Source organism: Oryx dammah, unplaced genomic scaffold, assembly GCF_014754425.2.
Source record: "Oryx dammah isolate SB20612 unplaced genomic scaffold, SCBI_Odam_1.1 HiC_scaffold_2, whole genome shotgun sequence".
NCBI lineage: Eukaryota > Metazoa > Chordata > Mammalia > Artiodactyla > Bovidae > Oryx > Oryx dammah.
The window spans coordinates 114,537,495-114,559,029 of record NW_024070186.1 but is presented as its reverse complement, the minus strand read 5'-3'; the positions used below and the strand labels follow the sequence as shown (position 1 = coordinate 114,559,029).

At 39.3% G+C, this 21,535-nt stretch overlaps 1 protein-coding gene across 1 annotated transcript in view; it reads left to right on the top strand.

Moving 5' to 3' along the window:
• Positions 1–21,535, top strand: part of LOC120853062 (ephrin type-A receptor 6) — a 287,861-nt gene that overhangs the window by 235,520 nt on the left and 30,806 nt on the right. The window contains exon 8 of the mRNA XM_040226667.1: positions 18,146–18,295. Coding sequence (XP_040082601.1) covers positions 18,146–18,295 — 150 coding nt within the window. The remainder of the gene's footprint in view (positions 1–18,145; positions 18,296–21,535) is intronic.

Below are 21,535 nucleotides of genomic sequence, written 5' to 3'. Positions count from 1 at the left end.
TACCTTTCTTTGGAATTGGAGTGAAAACTGACCTTTTCCAATCCCGTGGCCACTGCTGAGTTTTCCAAATTTGCTGACATATTGAGTGCACTTTAACAGCATCATCTTTTAGGATTTTATTTTTTAATATAAATTTATTTATTTTAATTAGAAGCTAATTACTTTACAATATTGTATTGGTTTTGCCATACATCAACATGAATCCGCCACAGGTGTACACGTGTTCCCAATCTGTTCATAGTAGTGCTGCCTAAGGCACACTTGACTTCATACTCTAAGATGTCTGGCTCCAGGTGAGTGACCACACCATCAGAGTTATCAGGTCATTAAAAATTTTTTTGTGTAGTTCTGTGTATTCTTGCCACCGCTTCTTAATTTCATCTGCTTCTGTTAGGTCCTTGCTATTTCTGTCCTTTTATTGTGTCCATGTTTGCATGAAATGTTCCCTTGGTATCTCCAGTTGAAGAGATTTCTAGTCTTTCCCATTTCTGTTGTTTTCCACTCTTTCTTTGCATTGTTCACTTAGGAAGGCTTTCTGATCTCTCCTTGCTGTTCTTGCCTCGAGAACCCCATGAACAGTATAAAAAGGCAAAAAGATATCACACTGGAAGATGAACCCCCAAGACAGTAGAGATCCAGTATGCTAATGGAGAAGAGTGGAAAAATAGCTCCAGAAATATTGAAAATGCTGGGCTAAAGCAGAAATAACGCTCAGTTGTGGATGTGTCTGGTAGTAAAATAAAATCCAATGCTGTAAAGAATAATATTGCATAGGAACCTGGAATGTTAAGTCCATTAATTAAGGTAAATTGAAGGTGACAAGCAGGAGATGGTAAGAGTGAACATTTTAGGTATCAGTGAACTAAAATGGACCAGAACAGTGAATTTAATTCAGATGACCATTATATCTACTACTGTGGGCAAGAATCCTTTAGAAGAAATGGAGTAGCCCTCATAGTCAACAACAAGAGTCTGAAATACAGTACTTGGATACAATCTCAAAAATGACAGAATGATCTCAGCTCATTTTCATGGCAAACCATTCAGTATCACATTAATCCAAGTCTATACTCCAACCACTATTGCTGAAGAAGCTTAAGTCTAACATTTCTATGATGACCTTCTAGAACTAACACCAATAAAAGATGTCCTTTTCATCATAGGTGACCGAAATGCAAAAGTAGGAAGTCAAGAGATACCTGGAGTAACAGACAAGTTTGGCCTTGGAGTACAAAATTAAGCAGGACAAAGGCTAACAGAGTTTTTCCAAGAGAACACACTGGTCATAGCAAACCCCCTTTTCCAACAATATAAGAGAAGAGGCTATACCTGGACATCACCAGATGATCTATACCAAAATCAGATTGATCATATTCTTTGCAGCCAAAGATAGAGAAGCTCTATACAGTCAGCAAAAACAAGAGCAGGAGCTGACTGTGGCTCAGATCATAGACTCCTTATTGCAAAATTCAGGCTTAAATTGAAGAATGTAGGGAAAACTCTAGCTCAGGTCTGACCTAAATCAAATCCCTTATGATTATACAGTGGAAGTGACAAATAGATTCAAGGGATTAGATCTGGTAGACAGAGTGTCTGAAACCTAAGCACAGAGGTTCATAACATTGTACAGAAGGTGTTGATCAAAACCATCCCAAAGAAAATGAAACGCAAGAAGGCAAAATGGTGATCTACAGAGGCCTCACTAATAGTTGAGAAAAGCAGAGAAGTGAAAGGCAAAGGAGAAAGGGAAAGATATACCCAACTGAATGTGGAGTTCCAGAAAGTAGCAAGGAGAGATAAGAAGGCCTTCTTAAGAGTGCTTCATTCTACATGTAGCAGATATATCCAGATTCTGTGGTTATGCCACTCAACATTCTATCAGTGTCCTCCAGAGCCATCTGCTGTCCATAATGAACAAGACTTCAGAATCCAAACTATATACTTAACCTGAGCAAAATAAGCTTCCAGCTTATTTTAAAATCATTGCTTTTCCAAAATCTATTCACTAGGAAGATCTGCTATAAAGCAGTGAATATTTTATGCAACTAAAATTAGACCTTTCAGCCTGCTTGGTATGATGCATGATTGCACACATTTATCACAAGTGATTCTGCCAAAATTAAAAGTAATTTTATTTTTTTATTAGACATCTAGTGCAAAAGATCAAAAAAGACATTTAAGATCCCTGTCATCGCTTATACTTAAGTTTTATTCATTTATTTTTAATTGGAGGATAATTGCTTTACAATGTTGTGTTGGTTTCTGCCATACATCAACATGAATCAGTCATAGGTATACATATGTTCCCTCTCTCTTGAACCTCCCACCCCACCCCACCCTTCTAGGTTGTCACAGAGCCTTACACTTAAAAAAAAAAATTTGTATTATTTACAGCACCTTTTTACCATATGGTGTAGTTCTTTAAGCCGTAACAATATTAGAGTGAAAGCAAACAAATCAAAGTTATGTATAATTTTTATACGAAAGTCATGAGAGATGCATCCTAAATTGTAAAATTCTGTTTGCTAGGAATACATTTCAAATTATGGTGACATTATGAAGCCCTATATTGCTTGCCACTTTAAATGTCCAGCCAGGACTTCATTGACATGGCTATTGATGTTTCCAACTTCTTGGCCACTGGTTTCCTCCTTAGACTCTTATGGGAAGCAATTTTAGGCAACTTGCAATTCCCTGAACACATTATGCTTTTCCATCCTCTGTGCTGTGTAATCCACTGTTCGCTCTGAAAGGAGGCCCTGGCCTATTTGTCTTACTCATCAAACTCCTACTTTTCTTTTAAACTCTGCCTAAAACACTATCTTTATTATGACACGTTCTGCTTCTCCCCATAGCCATTCCAAACAGATGACCTTCCTTTTCTGCTGCCAAGTGTATCTTGCACAGAATTCTGTTAGAGCCTCCTTACCTTTGTGCTGCCATTATGTGTTTATGTCGATGTACTCCCTCCCTCCTGTAGCATGATCTTCCTGAGGACAAGGAGGATGTCTTTGTGACTCAAGCCTTGCATGTGAGATGTGTTTTTAAAAAGTGTTTGATCCAAAAAAAGAATAAGAGAGAATTCCCTGGTGGTCCAGTGGTTAAGACTGTGGGCTTTCACTGCCTAGGGCCTGGGTTCAATCCCTGGTAGGGGAACAAAGATACAGCCAAGTTGTGCCAAAAAGAAAAAAAAAAAGGATATAAGAATGAATGAATGTATGCCACCTCCAGCGCCTCTCTGGGTGATGTCCTTTATGAAATTTAGAATGGAAAATTTTCCTTATTTTTTTATCATTAACCAAGTTAATGATATTAACCAAGTTCATAATGATGATTCAGAGGAACTAAGAATGGAAATGGGAATTCTACTTATAAGTATGGTTCTGAGACTATGCTTTTCATTTTATATCATTTGCCTAATTTATCCCTTCCAGTCATCCCCTTAGCAAATAATCATTAAATTCCTATTATAATCATAGCAGCACACTAAATACTATAAAGTAGATTTCAAAGAAGAATAAAGTCTCTTCCAGGATTTTCATAACCTTTCTAGGAAGACAATTCATCCATGTTTTAAAAAACCAAATAGTTGTATCTAGAAGGTATGTATTGCCAAATGCCAAATAAGAGAGGCAGACAATGGCTGTTATAGGCAGGCAGAAGAGGAGCAATCGCTTTAGTCATGAACAAAATAGCACCTGAGGAAAAACTGACAAGACAGATACCATGTTGGAATAATGGAAAGAACAAAGGTTTCTGTAAATTTTCTCTACTAAGAATCTGAGGATATAAGAAAACCATTCTCCATATTTTAATCATTTTATCCCAACTTTAAAACTGATTGAGAATACTAGCATTTTAATCATTCTCTCAGCCAAAGTCTACCTTTAAAATAGAATTTATTTGTAGCAAACATTGTTTTGGTATTTTCAGTACCAGGTACTTCCAAGCTTTTCTCAAGTCCTTACCAACCTTTGGGTGTGAGCCCCTCAGCCTTGTCCCTCTCTCAGAGCAATTCTCTGTCAGTCTTTCAGAACACTGCCCTCTCCTCTGATGAGTTTTCATTGGTCTGAGTAGCTGGTCCCAAACAGACTGTCCCTAAAGGTGTCATTATGTCATCTTGTCTCTCTTCCTCGGGTTGTGCTCAGAAATAGACTTTCCCATAATGGGTAATTTGAGGTCAGTGTTCTGCTCTGAACTAATACAACATAACACTGCGTGCAACAGCTGCAAGAGAGGACCTGCTTCTCAGATGTGCTCAGTCAGAGCGCTGCGGATCTGTCAGGAAGAGTCCGATTTAACGTGTAAAGTGCCTGTGGGCATAACAGTGACACAGGGAGCAACTGAGCTCGGCACTAACCCTTTCTGCTACATTTTTTCAAACAGGAGTGGAGGTGGTCACTTCTGTTTTAACTCACTGGGGTACTATGTGTATTAACAAATCAGAGAGTGTTAAACTTCACACGAACTGCAAGGTCACACAGTCCAACCCCTCAGTTTACAGAGAATCTGCAACTTGCCCAAGATAACACAACCAATCAGGAAAAAAAAAAAACAAAAAAAACGAGGGACTAGAAGCCAGGGGTTTTGCATCACAGTTACTGTCTCACTCCATATCATGTACTTTCTCTCCAAAGTAGGCACCCCTGGGTTCATGAGAATCCCCATTGGGTGTGCCCCGGATTCCTATACACTTTCTTCATCCTTTCTGAATATTTGTTGCCAAAACAGGGTTTACAAATAATACTAGTATAAATACAGACATACCTCATTTTATGCAATCTCTTTTCCTAAAGACAGGATCTGAATTTTTCCCCCAAAAATAAATAGCATACAACTGTGGATGGAGATGGATACTGTAAGTATTAATCACTGTTTTTTATTATGATCATTCTCACAGGACAACTTGATAAGAAAGCAAAGTATTCACTCTTTAGCGGTATACATCAGTTTCAGGCTATTCAGATAAAAATGCTTTAACATGCTCAAGATTTTTATGCATATTATCACTTTATATATTATATTAGTGTTTACTATATTAAATGTCTCAATATTAATGACCCAAAATAATTAATCCTTTATTCCCCTTTATGATTTATATGGTATGTTCAAAAAAAAAAACTATTACTTCTGTGCTAATTTCTATAGGTCTTTGCCATAAAAATTATAGATGAAAACTTTAAGGAAACATCATTAAAGTATACTGGGGAAAAATTAGACAGGTAGGTAGGTAGTCTTTGGAAGAACTGGATTAAAATGAAAAGAGAGAGAAGTGACATGATGAAGAGTGTTACTGTCCAGAGGAGAGTAGGCAGAGGATATTTTCAATATTTATCTATTTATCTCGACTGTGCCAGTTCTTCCTTGCAGCAGGAAGGCTCTTCTGTCTTTGTTGTGGCATGCGAGACCTTCTTAGTTGTAGCATGTAGGATCTAGTTCCCTGACCAGGGATGGAACCCAGGCACCCTGCATTGGAAGCAGGGAGTCTTAGCCATGCTTCCCTACCAGGGAAGTCCCAAGAGTAGTCATTTTAACTCTGTTAGAATCAGCAGACCCATACCTTTGCAGGAGACACTCAAAAACAGTTTTGGCTCAGTCTCTGTGACGTTTCTGGGTCCTGATGCGCACAAGATTTGTTTGAGCCCTCTGAGCGTCTCTGGTGGGTAAGGGGTTTGATTCTAAATGTGATTTTGCCCCTCCTACCATCTTGCTGGAGCTTCTCCTCTGCCCTTGGACATAGGGTATCTTTTTTTGGTGGGATCCAGCATTCTCCAGTTGACGGTTGTACAGCAGCGAATTGTAGTTTTGGAGTTATCATAGGAGAAGATGAGTGTATGTCCTTCTGCTCCACCATCTGTTGCCACAGAACAATTCAACAACTTCTGAACGTCTTGCTAGAAGGCTTACTTCCTCAATTTTTTTTTTTGCTAATGTTGTTCTTCTTCTTCTTTGTCTTCACCAGACTAGCAGGGACAGCTCTCTGGAGAGACTCGTCTCTCAGCAGAATCTCTCTCATAGATTGATGGCAATCAAGGGCATTGGAATACTTTCTCCCCTGGAAATTCTCAAATACCAGCCATACTTCCAAGCACAAAGCCTGTGTGTAGGATTGTTGATGATCTAGGGGCTGAGTTTAGTCTTGGTTAGGGCGGACTTGTGATTTTACAACAGCCTCTACAGCATTCTCATACGCAGAAGAACAATACAAAAAAAAAAAAGATCTTCATGACCCAGATAATGACAATGATGTGGTTACTCACCCAGAACCAGACATACTGGAATGTGAGGTCAAGTGGGCCTTAGAAAGCATCACTACCAACAAAGCTAGTGGAGGTGATGGAATTCCAGTTAGCTATTTAAAATCCTAAAAGATGATGCTGTGAAAGTGCTGCACTCAATATGTCAGCAAATTTGGAAAACTCAGCAGGGGCCACAGGATTGGAAAAGGTCAGTTTTCATTCCAATCCCAAAGAAAGGCAATGCCAAAGAGTGCTCAAACTACTGCACAATTACTCTCATCTCATATGCTAGCCAAGTAATGCTCAAAATTCTCCAAGCCAGGCTTCAACAGTATGCTAACCATGAACTTCCAGATGTTTAAGCTGGATTTAGAAAAGGCAGAGGAACCAGCGATCAAATTGTCAACATCTGTTGGATCGTTGAAAGAGCAAGAGAGTTCCAGAAAAACATCTACTTCTGCTTTATTGACTATGCCAAAGCCTTTGACTATGTGGATCACAACAAACTGTGGAAAATTCTTCAAGAGATGGGAATACCAGACCACCTGACCTGCCTCCTGAGAAATCTGTATGCAGGTCAAGAAGAAGCAGTTAGATCTGTACATGGAACTGACTGGTTCCAAATCAGGAAAGGAGTACATCAAGGCTGTGTATTGTCACCCTGCTTATTTAATTTATATGCAGAGTACATCATGAAAAAGCTGGGCTGGATGAAACACAAACTAGAATCAAGATTGCAGGGAGAAATATCAATAACCTCAGATATGCAGATGACACCACCCTTATGGCAGAAAGTGAAGAACTAAAGAGCCTCTTGATGAAAGTGAAAGAGGAGAGTGAAAAACTTGGCTTAAAACTCAACATTCAGAAAACTAAGATCATGACATCTAGTCCCATCGCTTCATGGCCAATAGATGGGGAAACAATGGAAACAGTGACAGACTTTATTTTGGGGGGCTCCAAAATCACTGTAGATGGTGACTGCAGCCATGAAATTAAAAGACACTTGCTCCTTGGAAGAAAAACTATGACCAACCTAGACAGCATATTACAAAGCAGAGACATTACTTTGCCAACAAAGGTCCATCTAGTCAAAGCTATGGTTTTTCCAATAATCATGTATGGATGTGAGAGTTGGATTGTAAAGCTGAGTGCCGAAGAATTGTTGCTTTTGAACTGTGGTGTTGGAGAAGATTGAGAGTCCCTTGGACTGCAAGGAAATCCAACAAGTCCATCCTAAAGGAAATCAGTCCTGAATAATCATTGGAAGGACTGAAGCTGAAGCTGAAACTCAATACTTTAGCCACCTGATGCGAAGAACTGACTCATTTGAAAAGACCCTGATGCTGGGAAAGATTGAAGGTGGGAGGAGAAGGGGACAACAGAGGATGAGATGGTTGGACGGCATCACTGACTCGATGGACATGATTTTGAGTAAGCTCCAGGAGTTGGTGATGGACAGGGAAGCCTGGCGTGCTGTGGTCCATGGGGTCCATAGAGTCAGAAATGACTGAGCAACTGAACTGAGAATCAGCTATCCTCTTGGGACCTTACCATACAGTGTATTTGTAAAATCAGAATGAATGATAATTTTTTTAATTGTCTTTACTGTCAGTGGTTATCTATACTCAGATACAATGACAATTCTCATAATAATGCATGTGAGTAATTCTAGCACATGTTAGTAACATTTTGTCCTATTTTATCTACCTTATTGGATGGAGTAGAAAATCTAATTTAACAGATATTCCCTAGAATAGTGTTATTCACTTAATGATATAGCAACTATATTCTCATTGAAAAGGAGTACTGAGAAATAGAGGGCAATGAATTATTTTAGGGAAAAGAGAAAGCAGGTACAGGATTCTAATTCTTGAGTGTTGAATAGCCCTATAAGCATTGTTGCATTAAAGGAACAAAAGAATTAGCATTCACTGAACTGTTTATTCATTTAGACATGAATAAAATGTGGTGCAGTTTTAAGTAGATGGAGTGAGGAGAGAAGAATCAGAAAGTCTTTCTATAGTTAAGAATTCTTTTAGAGAGTGAAAACAAAGCTGATGGGTTAGTTATCATGTTGATTTGAAGTCATTTCTCACCTGTCCCTATGCTTCATGAAAGACATTGTGTTAAGTAAATTTCAGCAGTCGATTGTTGTTTCATAATCAGAACAGGGAGATTGACTTAAAGTTAGAGTAGAGTCGGGGCAATAGTAATGCGTACAGGAGCCAGAAAGACGAAAGAAATAGGTCAAGTGTGTCTGATGAAAGATGGTGAAACAGTAGAGTGGATTGGGCATGCTCGGCAGAGTCCATGATCTGTCTAAAGGCATTTAGATTCACTTTAAAACACACACACACACACACGTATCCATGGAAAACCTAATTGCAGGCCTGTTTCAGTTCAAGGTCAAACAGTTGGTGAGTTCTAGATTCTTAAAACCCATGAGCCTGAGACCTCAGTGGATACCCTACCCACATAGAAACAAGAACAACTGTTAAGAAGTCTTTGTTTAATATCATATGTTAGCACACATTTATGTAATCTAGGAAAATGGTTGATGAACCTATTTGTATGGTGGGAATGGAGACACAGACATAGAGAACAGACTTTGGACACAGCAGGGGAAGGAGAGGTTGGGACAAATTGAGAGAATAGTGGTGAAACATACACATTACCATATGTAAAACAGATAGCTATGGGAAGTTGCTAGATAAGACAGGGAGCTCAGCGCAGTACTCTGTGACCTAGAGGGGCGAGATGAGGCAGGGTGGAGGAGAGGTTCAAGATGGAGGGGACATATGTATTTTTATAGCTGGTTGATATTGTTGTCAGAGAAGGCAATGGCACCCCACTCCAGTACTCTTGCCTGGAAAATCCCATGGCTGGAGGAGCCTGGTGGGCTGCAGTCCATGGGGTCGCTAAGAGTCGGACACGACTGAGCGACTTCACTTTCAGTTTTCACTTTCCTGCATTGGAGAAGGAAATGGTAACCCACTCCAGTGTTCTTGCCCGGAAAATCCCAGGGACGAGGGAGCCTGGTGGGCTGCCGTCTATGGGGTCGCACAGAGTTGGACACGACTGAGGCGACTTAGCAGCAGCAGCCGCATGTTGTTGTATGGGAGAAGCCAACACAAAATTGTAAAGCAATAATCACCCAATTAAAAGTAAGTTAAATTTTTTAAAAATCTTTGTTTATATAAAAATATAAAAATGGTTTATTTCATCTATTTGTGGCCTAAAACAGTGCTCATTACCATATATTTCTACAGTAATTATTATCCTATAAAAATTGGTTATGATTAATCAATGACTTAAATTTTTAAAACACTATGCCAAAAAGAGTCTTTTGCTTATAGATAAAGTATCTCAGTGTGGTATCTGGGAATCCCACGATACTTATGCAAAGTCTTGTGTGGCTGTATCTACATGCACATTTTTTAGGGAAAAGGTTTATAACTCATCCAGTGGGCCACAACCCTACAGGGAGAAGACAGACACCCAGAAAAAGGAAAGAAATCCACAATCATTATCAGGTCGGTCTATCTGTAGGCAGAAATCTGACTGCCAACATTCAGTGATAGATAATGTTCTTGGATGACAGAATTTACCTATGAAAGAATGAGAGGAACAAGACATGTCTTCAGTCTTGGAAGGGTACTAGTGGAAGGGCACTTGGAAAGGCAGCAGGGAAACATAGGACCAAACTCACCGGACCAAGATGCACAGATTTCCTCAGAGTGGACAGGACAAGGTCTACATTATAAGAACTGAGTCAGAGCCTGTCCATTAATAGAATTGGTGCCTCTGGTTTGAGAAGGTCACCCTGGGTACTGTAGTGGATGAGCTCAGTGACCTCAGATGAGTAAACTGGGAGCTAATCTGCACTGGAAGCCAAACAGATCCAAAATAGGACAGATTTTAAATACATAAATTAAGGAGACAGATAACATTTGCTGAGTGCCTATCATGTGTTGACAGATAAGAGATGCTCATGTGTGTTATCACATTTAATTCCCTTAATAAATGATACCTAGACGCCAAAACTGGAGAGATTTTCTCCTTTACAAAAGAATTCACAACATTGTAGTCCTCAGTATTTTTTCAAGGAAGGGCAGATACTAAACCCGTATCTCAGAAGAGCATAAAACTTCACAAAGTACCAAAGTTGCCCGAGATCAATAAATTTCAATGGAGGAAAGAGCATACCCCTCTGAGAGGGAGTGGCGCTGTCATTTTAAAAGACTTGCTCCAGATAATATTTGTGCACCAAAATATTTTAATTTGTTGATTTGGGGATACAAACAACAAAGAGATGCTCAGAGATGGGTTTATCTCTCAAAATCAATAGTTCTCTAGAGAAAGAATATCCCCTTAGTGAAAGTTGTTTATATAATTACTCTGTTGTAACATCTCTCTGTGATTTGCTACAACTTCCCAGGACAACATAACAGATTAAGGCAGAAGGCCCCAAATGCTGATTTCCCACCAGTGCTCTCCAAACCAGACCCTTCTGCCACAGATAATCCCACTGACCAGAAATTGTAAAGTGATCTTTCAGAAAACACATTAATGCCCTCGTCAGTAAGTTTTCTTATAATGAGTTTTCTAAATAACTAATGGTTACTCATTAACAGATTAACAGTGTTTTAACCTATTAAGATAAATAACTAATGGTTGCTCACTTTCAGTATTTTAACCTATAAAGATTTAAAAATAAAGGGAAAAAAGGAAATGTATCTAGCCTATGCTTTCCTAAAATATATTCATCATGCTTTTACTTTCTTAAAAAGTGGTTATTTTAACTCTTGCTTACCACTCGAGATGATCACTGTGACCCCTGACCTGAGAAATATAAGAGTGTCCTTGTCTTCTTCGCTATCTGTCATCAGGCTCTCTGTTCACACAGTTTATGTATCAACTCATATGGCCTATCTCCTTACAATTTATTCTGAGCTGAGACACTGTAGGCAAATATTAAAATCATCATATTTTACTGTTTTATGATCATTAAATCGAGTCCCCTCATTTTGCGTATCAAAAATAAAAGACTAGGAGTTAAGACTTGCCCATGGTCACACAATGGGTTATGGCAGAGCTGACTCTCACTTAGAATCTGCAACTCATATGGAAAAACATTAGTCAAAATTGCGATTAAAAATTCCTTAAACTAATCTTTTAAGCATGGTATCTATGTTTTCTGTACTATAATTTTTATACTCCTTGGAGTTTGGGTACTACAGAGACAGACTGAGGAAATAAGAAAAGGAAAGTCTGCGAGCAAATTGGTGTCTATTCAAGCCATTTGCTTTTTTAAGATAACCATCAAATCCAGTGAATGAGAAAGGAGAGATTTTTATTGTGTTCTTTCTCAATGGAATTTTTCCATTTGGTTTCAGTATTAAGCCTCTATAACATTATGTTACTGTATTTCAATTGATTGTTCTCTCTGCTGAAGATTAGCAGCTTAGGTTTTAAAACTCAGATGTGAGTTACATACAACTATAATATCAGTGCAACTCCATGAGGGGTATAGAGTGTACACATACACAGGGCTCCTGTTGCCACTTTTTCCTGCTACAGTCTCTCCACCTAGTTATTACAAATCAAGCTCTGGATGTGACTTGAAAAACAGAAAAACAGGTTTGCCAACAAACTTTTCAGTAGTGATATGCAGTTTGTTTACTTCCTATTTCTCCTTTGTTCTCTAGTGATTAAGTTTGCTGCAAAAGGGAGGTATTAGTAAATGAGAAGGCTTTTGAGCCTTTTCAGTCATTTTGATTAGCATCTTTAGTAACTTCTTTTTTTCTCATAAACATATGGCAAAGCAACATGCACTGTTCCAATGATTATGATTTCAAGTCTAAAGTACTATTTGTTTATTCTTGAAACCTGAAACAAACATCTGGTGGTTAATGCTTTGAGAAAAAAAAAGCACCTTAGTGCATTTCTCTGTCTATGATTCAAGATCATGGGCAAGATCATATTTTTAAGTAGATGAGATTAAGCCACAGGAGTTTGTTGGGCCATTCAATTAAAAAAAACTTTTTTAAGAACTAAACTTCATTTCCTGTAAAGTAGGAAAGGCAGTAGAGACGGTGCAATAATCTTAAGGACCTCTTCCTTTCTGCCTCATCTTGTACTTTATATAAAGAGTATATCTAGTATAGGTCCTCTCATTAGAAAAAGAAAGATTTGAATGTTTTCTTATCGCCATCCCATATATGCTCAGAATTATTGACAAACTGACAGTGCAGTTTGTGTATACGCTCAGGTTCATGTTACCATGCATTTTTTGTTAACGAGAATGATATCTCCTACATTAAAAATTCTTTGCCAATTTTTAAAATACATCATATTTTAAGGTTTATTCTAGCTCACCCTTTCTATTGCAATATGACACCTGGAATAAAATTTGAAATGAAGATGTACTGTCCTTTGCCTTGTTGCTCATCTTTGGGGAAAAATTGGTTATTTTAAATATTTTAGTATATTAGTATATTTTTTCAGTGTATTTGTCTGTTAAGGCTACCATAGCAAATACCACAGACTGGGCAGCTCAAATAATAGAAATTAATTTTTCATAGTTATGGAGGTTGGACATCCAAATTCAAGGTATTGGCAGTTTTGGCTTCTCCTGAGGCCTCTCTCCTTGGCTTGCAGGTGTTCAGCTTCTTGCTGTGTCCTCACATGGCCTACCTCCTGTGCCTGCACACCTCTGGTGTATCTTCCTCTTGTAATGAGGACAGCAGTCATGTTGGAGTAGGGCCCACCTTCCTGATCTCATTTACATTTATTACCCCTTCAGAGGCCCTAGCTCCAGATTACAGTCACATTGAGGGTTAGAGCTTCCACATGTGAATTCTGGAGGAACACAATTCAGTCTGTAGTGTATAGCAATGCTTATTAATCAAATATTCTGTAATATCTTCCCCTTGAGGAAACAAATAAAATCTTAGGAAGGAAAGTGCTAAAATTATCATTTATATGTGTTATCAAGTTATAGGAAATATAAATTTATATGTGACTCCTTTATATGAGATGTCATTTATAAGTGAAAGCACATAAAATAACCCTTAACTCCATTTTTCAGCCTGCCTCAAGAGAACTCACAAAGTTTTAGTAAAGAAACAACCCAGCAGACTAGCAAGTCACACTTCCACATACTATTTGCCAGGAGACCAAGAAATAACCAGAATCAGAAATTCTGGGTGAGGCTGCTGCTCATGCCTCTGTTCTGAGGTCAGATCTACAGATTGTTAACTTTTTCTCTGGGAAGTGCAGATTCTGTATTTGAAAGCAACCTGAGCCTGACTTAAGTGGCTTCATAAAGCACAGCCACAAGCCTGAGGAGCTTCAGCCACAGCACAATAAAACAAAGGCTGCTGCAGTGTTGGTACATGAATACAAGTTGAGTAACCTTGTCCTTTCCTAAGGTGTAGACCACCTAGTTTTTTCAGAACACCGTGTTCTGGCAGATCATTTACAATGTTCCCATTTCTTAATTTTTTAAATTCCCTTTGGTTAAGGGTTGAATAAATGGTGGCTCAGAAGGTAAAGAATATGCCTGCAATGCAGGAAACCTGGGTTCCATCCCTGGGTAAGAAAGATCCCTTGGAGAAAGGAATGGCTACCCACTCCAGTATTCCTGTCTGGAGAATCCCCATGAACAGAGGAGCCTGGCAGGCTACAGTGCACGGGGTCGCAAGGAGTTAGACACAACTGAGCAACTAACACTAACAAAACTATAAGATGCCCAGTCAAATTTGAATTGCAGGTAAACAATCAATATGTGCATGCATGCTCAGTCACTTCAGGCAAGTCCAATTCTTTGTGATCCTATGGACTGTAGCCCACCAGGCTCCTCTGTCCATGGAATTCTCCAGGCAAGAATACTGGAGTAGGTCACCATGTCCTCTCCCAGCTTCCTAGGAAGCCAGCTCAGGGATCAAACCGGCATCTCCTATGGTTCCTGCATTGCAGGTGGATTCTTTACTGCTGAGCTGCCAGGGAAGCCCAAACAATGGATATATTTTTAGTATAAATATATTTCATGTGATATCTGGGACATATCTGTACCAAAAAAAAAAAAAATTCCTTCAAGGGACATACTAATATTAAACAAAAGTATTTGTTATCTGAAATTCAAGTTTAACTGTGGATCCTCTATTTTATCTGGCAACTCTACTTAATAAGAATGAATCCTCCTCTTGCATCTTCCTTCCTGGACTCACCACCCTCTTAAACTTCTATCACCAACTTTGTATATTTAATTTCCTGCTCTTAATTTGGCACTGCCCCCAAGGGTGAAAACCCCATTTCAGGCTCCCTTGCATTATATTAATGTGATATATGGTTATAGATTGTTGTTGTTTCATTGCTGTCCAATTCATTTGAGACCCTATGGGCTACAGTCCATGGGGTCATAAAGAGTCAGACACAACTGAGCGACTAAGCACAGCACAGCACAACTGAGGAACTAAGCACAGCACAGCATGGACTGTACCAGGCTCTGTCCATGGGATTCTCCAGGCAAGAATACTGGAGCAGGTTGCCATTTCCATCTCCATGGGATCTTCTTGACCCAGGGATGGAACTCAGGTCTCCTACACTGGCACTCAGAGTTAAAACATTAAAGTTAGTTTGATCCACCTTTTCCCTCATGCTGAAATATTTACATCTTTATATCAATGCCCCATAACACTACTTTGATCACATTAGCTAATATTGTTTACTTAATAACATAGGAAAGAATTTCTAAGCCTCTAAATCTCTAAACCCTGGGCTCAGTCAGCTCACCTATAAAATAAAGGGACCGAATCAAGGTATTTTCTCCCAAGGCTCCTTTAAACAGTTCCTTGCCACAGGTCTTTAACATGCGGATTCTGTTAATGTTCTCATTTGCCTTGTGAAACCTAATTATTACTATTTCGGTGAACCTCTCTTCCCTTCAAGTAAGTAGTGTTTCAGTCAGTTCAGTTAAGTCACTCAGTCATGTCCAACTCTTTGCAATGCCATGGACTGCAGCACGCCAGGCCTCCCTGTCCATCACCAACTCCCAGCGCTTATTCAAATTCATGTCCATCAAGTCGGTGATGCCATCCAACCATCTCATCCTCTGTTGTCCCCTTCTCCTTCCACCTTCAATCCTTCCCAGCATCAGGGTTTTTTCAAATGAGTCAGTTCTTTGCATCAGGTGGCCAAAGTATTGGAGCTTTGTATCTTCAGCATTAGTCCTTCCAAGGACTATTCAGACTGATTTCCTTTAAGATGGACTGGTTGGATGTCCTTGCAGGCCAAGGGAGTCTCAAGAGCCTTCTCCAAACCCACACTTCAAAAGCATCAATTCTTCAGCACTCAGCTTTCTTTTTGGTCCAACTCTCACATCCATACATGACTATTGGAAAAACCATAGCCTTGACTAGACAGACCTTTGTTGACAAAATAATCTCTCTGCTTTTTAAAATGCTGCCTAGGTTGGTCATAGCTTTTCTTCCAAGCAGCAAGTGTCTTTTAATTTCATGGCTGCAGTCACCATCTACAGTGATTGTGGAGCCCCCCAAAATAAAGTCTGTCACTGTTTCCATTGTTTCCCCATCTATTGGCCATGAAGTGATGGGACTGGATGCCATGATCTTAGTTTTCTGAATGTTGAGTTTTAAGCCAACTTTTTCACTCTCCTCTTTCACTTTCATCAAGAGGCTCTTTAACTCTTCTTCGCTTTCTGCCATAAGGATGGTGTCATCTGCATATCTGAGGTTATTGATATTTCTTCTGGCAATCGATTCTAGCTTATGCTTCATCCAGCCTGGCATTTCACATGATGTGCTCTGCATATAAGTTGAATAAGCAGGGTGACAATATACAGCCTTGACATAATCCTTTCCCTATCTGGAACCAGTCTGTTGTTCCCTGTACAGATCTAACTGTTGCTTCTTGAACTGCATACAGATTTCTCAGGAGGCAGGTCAGGTGGTCTGGTATTCCCATCTCTTGAAGAATTATCCACAGTTTGTTGTGATCCACACAGTCAAGGCTTTGGCATAGTCAATAAAGCAGAAGTAGATGTTTTTCTGGAACTCTTTTGCTATTTCGATGATCCAACGGATGTTGACAGCTTGATCTCTGGTTCCTCTGCCTTTTCTAAATCCAGCTTGAACATCAGGGAGTTCATGGTTCATGTGCTGTTGAAGCCTGGCTTGGAGAATTTTAAGCATTACTTTGCTAGCATGTGAGATGAGTGCAATTGTGCGGTAGTTTGAACATTCTTTGGCATTGCCTTTCTTTGGGATTGGAATGAAAACTGACCTTTTCCAGTCCTGTGGCCACTGCTGAGTTTTCCAAATTTGCTGACATATTTTGTGCAATACTTTTACAGCATCTTCTTCCAGGATATGAAATAGCTCAACTGGAATTCCATCACCTCCTAGTTTTGTTCCTTGTGGTGCATCCTAAGGCCCATCTGACTTTGCATTCCAGTATGTCTGGCTGTAGGTATGATCACACCATCGTGGTTATCTGGGTCATTAAGATCTTTTTTATGTAGTTCTTCTGTGTATTGTTGGCACCTCTTAATATCTTCTGCTTCTGTTAGGTTCATACCATTTCTGTCCTTTATTGTGCCCATCTTTGCATGAAATGCTCCCTTGGCATCTCTAATTTTCTTGAAAAGATCCCTAGTCTTTCCCATTCTATTGTTTTCCTCTGTTTCTTTGCACTGATCACTGAGGAAGGCTTTATCTCTCCTTGCTAAGTAGTGTTTAGATTACTTAAATAAGTAGTGTTGCGATTACTTCATTAACATCTTCCTCTTTAAAGTTGCTTGCCCTAAATTTCTCAAGGGCCAGAGAATCCACCTTTTATTTCCCTCCAGCCCACTCACGCTAATACCAGACTTTGAGCACACCAGGTACCAGATGATGTGATCATGAAAGTGCTGATAATGATGAAACAATTCTGTGCGGGCGGGTTTTCTGACTACCATTCCTTTCTTGGGAATCGAAGCCCTCTCCACCGGGTCGGAGACCGCCGCCTGGGAACCGCTCCTTGTTCTCTTCCGCCATCTAGTGGCACCAGGCTTGCTCTCCTCGCTCAACTTGCTGTTCAGAGCTGCAAAGATTCCAAAGATTGTAAATCAAATGGATGAATTGTTTTATTCTTGTCATTATAGTAAAAAGGGCTTATAGCGTGTTTTGCGAGATAAAAATGTAATGTGTTGATAAAAAAATAAGTATAACACAATAGAAGACTTTAATACCTGCACAGTATAGATTAAATTCATGTAATTTAATCTGTTTAATATGTTCCAATGTTAAAGACAAAAGTACAAAAATATAAACTAAGCTAAGGAGTTCTGAGGAAAGATTATCTTTCTCACGGGCTTCTGTATAATGTTCATGGATTTTTAAATTTCAAATAAAAGTGATCGAAGCAGATAAAAAAAATGAAAAGGAAATAAAGTTCTGATAGATGTTAAATTGTTTAGAGAGAGAAATCTCAGCTCTTTATTTAACCATTTGACTTCAGTTAAGTTAGAACTTATTATCATTATTATTTATACCTGCAATACAATGTTTAATAAATGTTGAATTCAGTTTTAATATTCTGTAACGTCGAACTTTCTTCAGATGGCATGATAGTGAGTTTAATTGTGTGATTCAGAAAAGTGAAAATAAATTTCTCTAATGAATGAAATAAAATATTTCTGAAGTGTGACTTATTTCCCATTAAAACTTTTATTTCTGACATTTTAACATTATTCTGGTTTTAGTTTTCTTTTTTTTTAAATGCCAGTGCTATCATGCAGTGTTTAGGTTTTTCTAATAAAAATGTATTTAATTGCAGTGCCACTTCAACCTTTAATACACTTGTGACCCAGCTGTAAACATCTCCAATTTGTTTTCCAGGGTGGGAAAATTCCCATAAGGTGGACAGCCCCAGAAGCTATTGCCTACAGAAAATTCTCCTCGGCAAGTGATGCATGGAGCTATGGTATTGTCATGTGGGAGGTCATGTCCTATGGAGAGAGACCTTATTGGGAAATGTCTAACCAAGACGTAAGTGCCATCCGTAGTTAAACCGCCACTTTGTGAGTACAGACACGTTATCATTGATGAAGAAACACCATTTGTCCTCACTCAGATTAGCCCTTATCTTCCTCAGAGTTGTCCAGGGTTTGTGGCTGAAGTTGAGTAGCCTTTCACTCTGAGCTGTGTTTGGTGTGGTAAGGGCCAGCTGATGGGCTTTGTCACGTAAGTACCTATCCATGTCTTACATCTAATACTGAACACACACATGTGGTTCTAAGGCAGCCTGACTGTGCTATGCAAGAGCCTTGCCCTACAAGTTTCAAAAAACAAAGAATAATGTTCACCTTTCATTTCTTCCTTAGGGCAATTTAATGTAGTACTGTAAAGAGAAAATTAATTTAGGAGAAAACTTAGCAGAAAAATATTAAATGCTTTCAGGCAATGTGTTATCAATACATCATCTAATATATGGTTCTTTGGAGATACATGACCCTTTTTGCAATCTATTTGATCTGTAAAAGTTACCTTGGTGGCTAATATTATAGAAGAGGGTAGTTAGCACACATTTGACCTCTATGGACTGTTGGACGTGGTAGAGACAGTAGTCAAAATATGCTAGAATCCTGACAATGCAAGTGAATGTGCTGTCAGATCTGCAGACACATTTTCGTACCCCATTCCCTCAGCCTCAAATCCAGACGCTGTCCACTCACCTGCCTTCTTCGAAGTATCTAACAGTTTATGAGACAGTGGTAATGGGAAGTCAACTCTGATGGGATTCTGAATGCTCACAGATGGAAACAAAGACTGTGTGGGTATGGATTTTTTAGAAAATCCATAAACGTAGTCAACTCTTGTCATGTCTCTTCTGTTTTTTCCATTCAACTGCTTGAGCCTCACCTCCACACCTCATACTCATTATCCCATCCCAACCTCAAGCGGTCCAAATATGTTCAGGGACAGACAAAGGTTAATCTTTTTGAATACTGGACACCAAGAAGACTGGGTTTTGGTTAGCTCACCATGACTTTTGTTTCTTCCTTAGAGTGTTAATTCCAAAACTGAGTGCCTGCTCTTGTGCCTACTGACTCTGGAGAATGCCAGGTCCAGAACCTACATGTAGCAGGTTCAAGATCATCCAATGCTGTGCAACCATGCTCTATAAAGCCCTTCATAAAAACACAAAGCCAGGTGGCTAAGTCCTGCAGAGCATTTTCCCTTAAGTACAGAGTGTGGCATGACCAGCAAACTTTGATACACTCCCAATATTTAAACTTTTCTAGATCCAGGCCATTTACTGTCCTTAAAGGAATTTTATTTGAAGGACCTTGTTGCTCTTTCCTGCCTCTAGGCCTTGTTTGGAGAAACTTGTGCCTAGCTCTGCTTCTTAAAATTGAATCTCAAGAGCAGAAATATATCCCTTCACTCCCAGGAAGAATTCATCTTTTTTTAACCAGCTATCCAAGGTAACAGACACCCTGGATTAGTCACCATAGATCCTGCTCTACTCTTAACCCAAGATAATGCTTGCCTGCTTGTCCTGCTGTGACATGACTAAAATAGGCCCTTCAAGTTCAGTTCTGTTCAGTGGCTCAGTCGTGTCCGACTCTTTGCGACCCCATGAATCGCAGCACGCCAGGCCTCCCTGTCCATCACCAACTCCCGGAGTTCACTCAGACTCCCGTCCATCGAGTCAGTGATGCCATCCAGCCATCTCATCCTCGGTCATCCCCTTCTCCTCCTGCCCCCAATCCCTCCCAGCATCAGAATCTTTTCCAATGAGTCAACTCTTCGCATGAGGTGGCCAAAGTACTGGAGCTTCAGCTTTAGCATCATTTCTTCCAAAGAAATCCCAGGGCTGATCTTCAGAATGGACTGGTTGGATCTCCTTGCAGTCCAAGGGACTCTCAAGAGTCTTCTCCAACACCACGGTTCAAAAGCATCAATTCTTCGGTGCTCAGCCTTCTTCACAGTCCAACTCTCACATCCGTACATGACCACAGGAAAAACCATAGCCTTGACTAGATGGACCTTAGTTAGCAAAATAATGTCTCTGCTTTTGGATATGCTATCTAGGTTGGTCATAACTTTTCTTCCAAGGAGTAAGCGTCTTTTAATTTCATGGCTGTAATCACCATCTGCAGTGATTTTGGAGCCTAAAAAAGTAAAGTCTGACACTGTTTCCACTGTTTCCCCCATCTGTTTCCCATGAAGTGATGGGACCAGATGCCATGATCTTCGTTTTCTGAATGTTGAGCTTTAAGCCAACTTTCTCACTCTCCGCTTTCACTTTCATCAAGAGGCTTTTTAGTTCCTCTTCACTTTCTGCCATAAGGGTGGTGTCATCTGCATATCTGAGGTTATGGATATTTCTCCTGGCAATCTTGATTCCAGCTTGTGTTTCTTCCAGTCCAGCGTTTCTCATGATGGCCATTCAAGAAAATCTATAAAATAAAAAGTCCTCCTTCAGATGAATGAAAATCCTCACTGCGCAGAAGAGCCCTCAGTTCCAGTACCTTCCTTAACTGGTGTTCCATATAGTCCTTGTCTTAACCAGTTCTCTGTCAGACTTAAAATAAAAAACTACCTAACTCAGAGGACTCCAAACTTTATTAATAATATACCCTTGCCGGTAAAAAGTTCTTGAGCATTCAACTGACATATGTGTATTTATCTGCACATTATATACAAGTCCTACTGTACTAATACATTCATTTTTTGTTTAAAAAGTAATTTGTTGAATATCTTCTCAGGAAGTAGAGATACAAGGGAAAACAAACTGGATTGAACCTTAATGAAACTGAGGTTTAGGGAGGTGACATGATTTCCCTAGAATCACATAGTAAGTGCTTTGACAGTGATACTAAAAAAACAATTCTAATAACCTTCTAGAAGTCATGGGCAAGGAGGAGGGAAGAGGAAATAACTGCCTCTTTCATGGTGATTTAGTTTACATCCATAGGCCAGTGATTTTTTGCCCTCATTGAGTTTATATTCTAGCAAGAGGGAAACAGACTTTACACAAAGTAAATCAATAAAATATGTAATATGTAACATGATCATTAGTGTTCTGGGAGAGAAAAGTAAGAAAGGATAAGAAATGTTTGGAATTTGATTTTAAATATATAAATATATTGCCAAGTACAGTTGTAAAAGTCATTTCATTTTGATCATAAAAGTCATAGTCATTCTTATTAGACATGCATAAATAGTCTTTCTTACAGTAAAATGGGGCTTCCCAGGTTGCACAGTGGTAAAAATTATGCC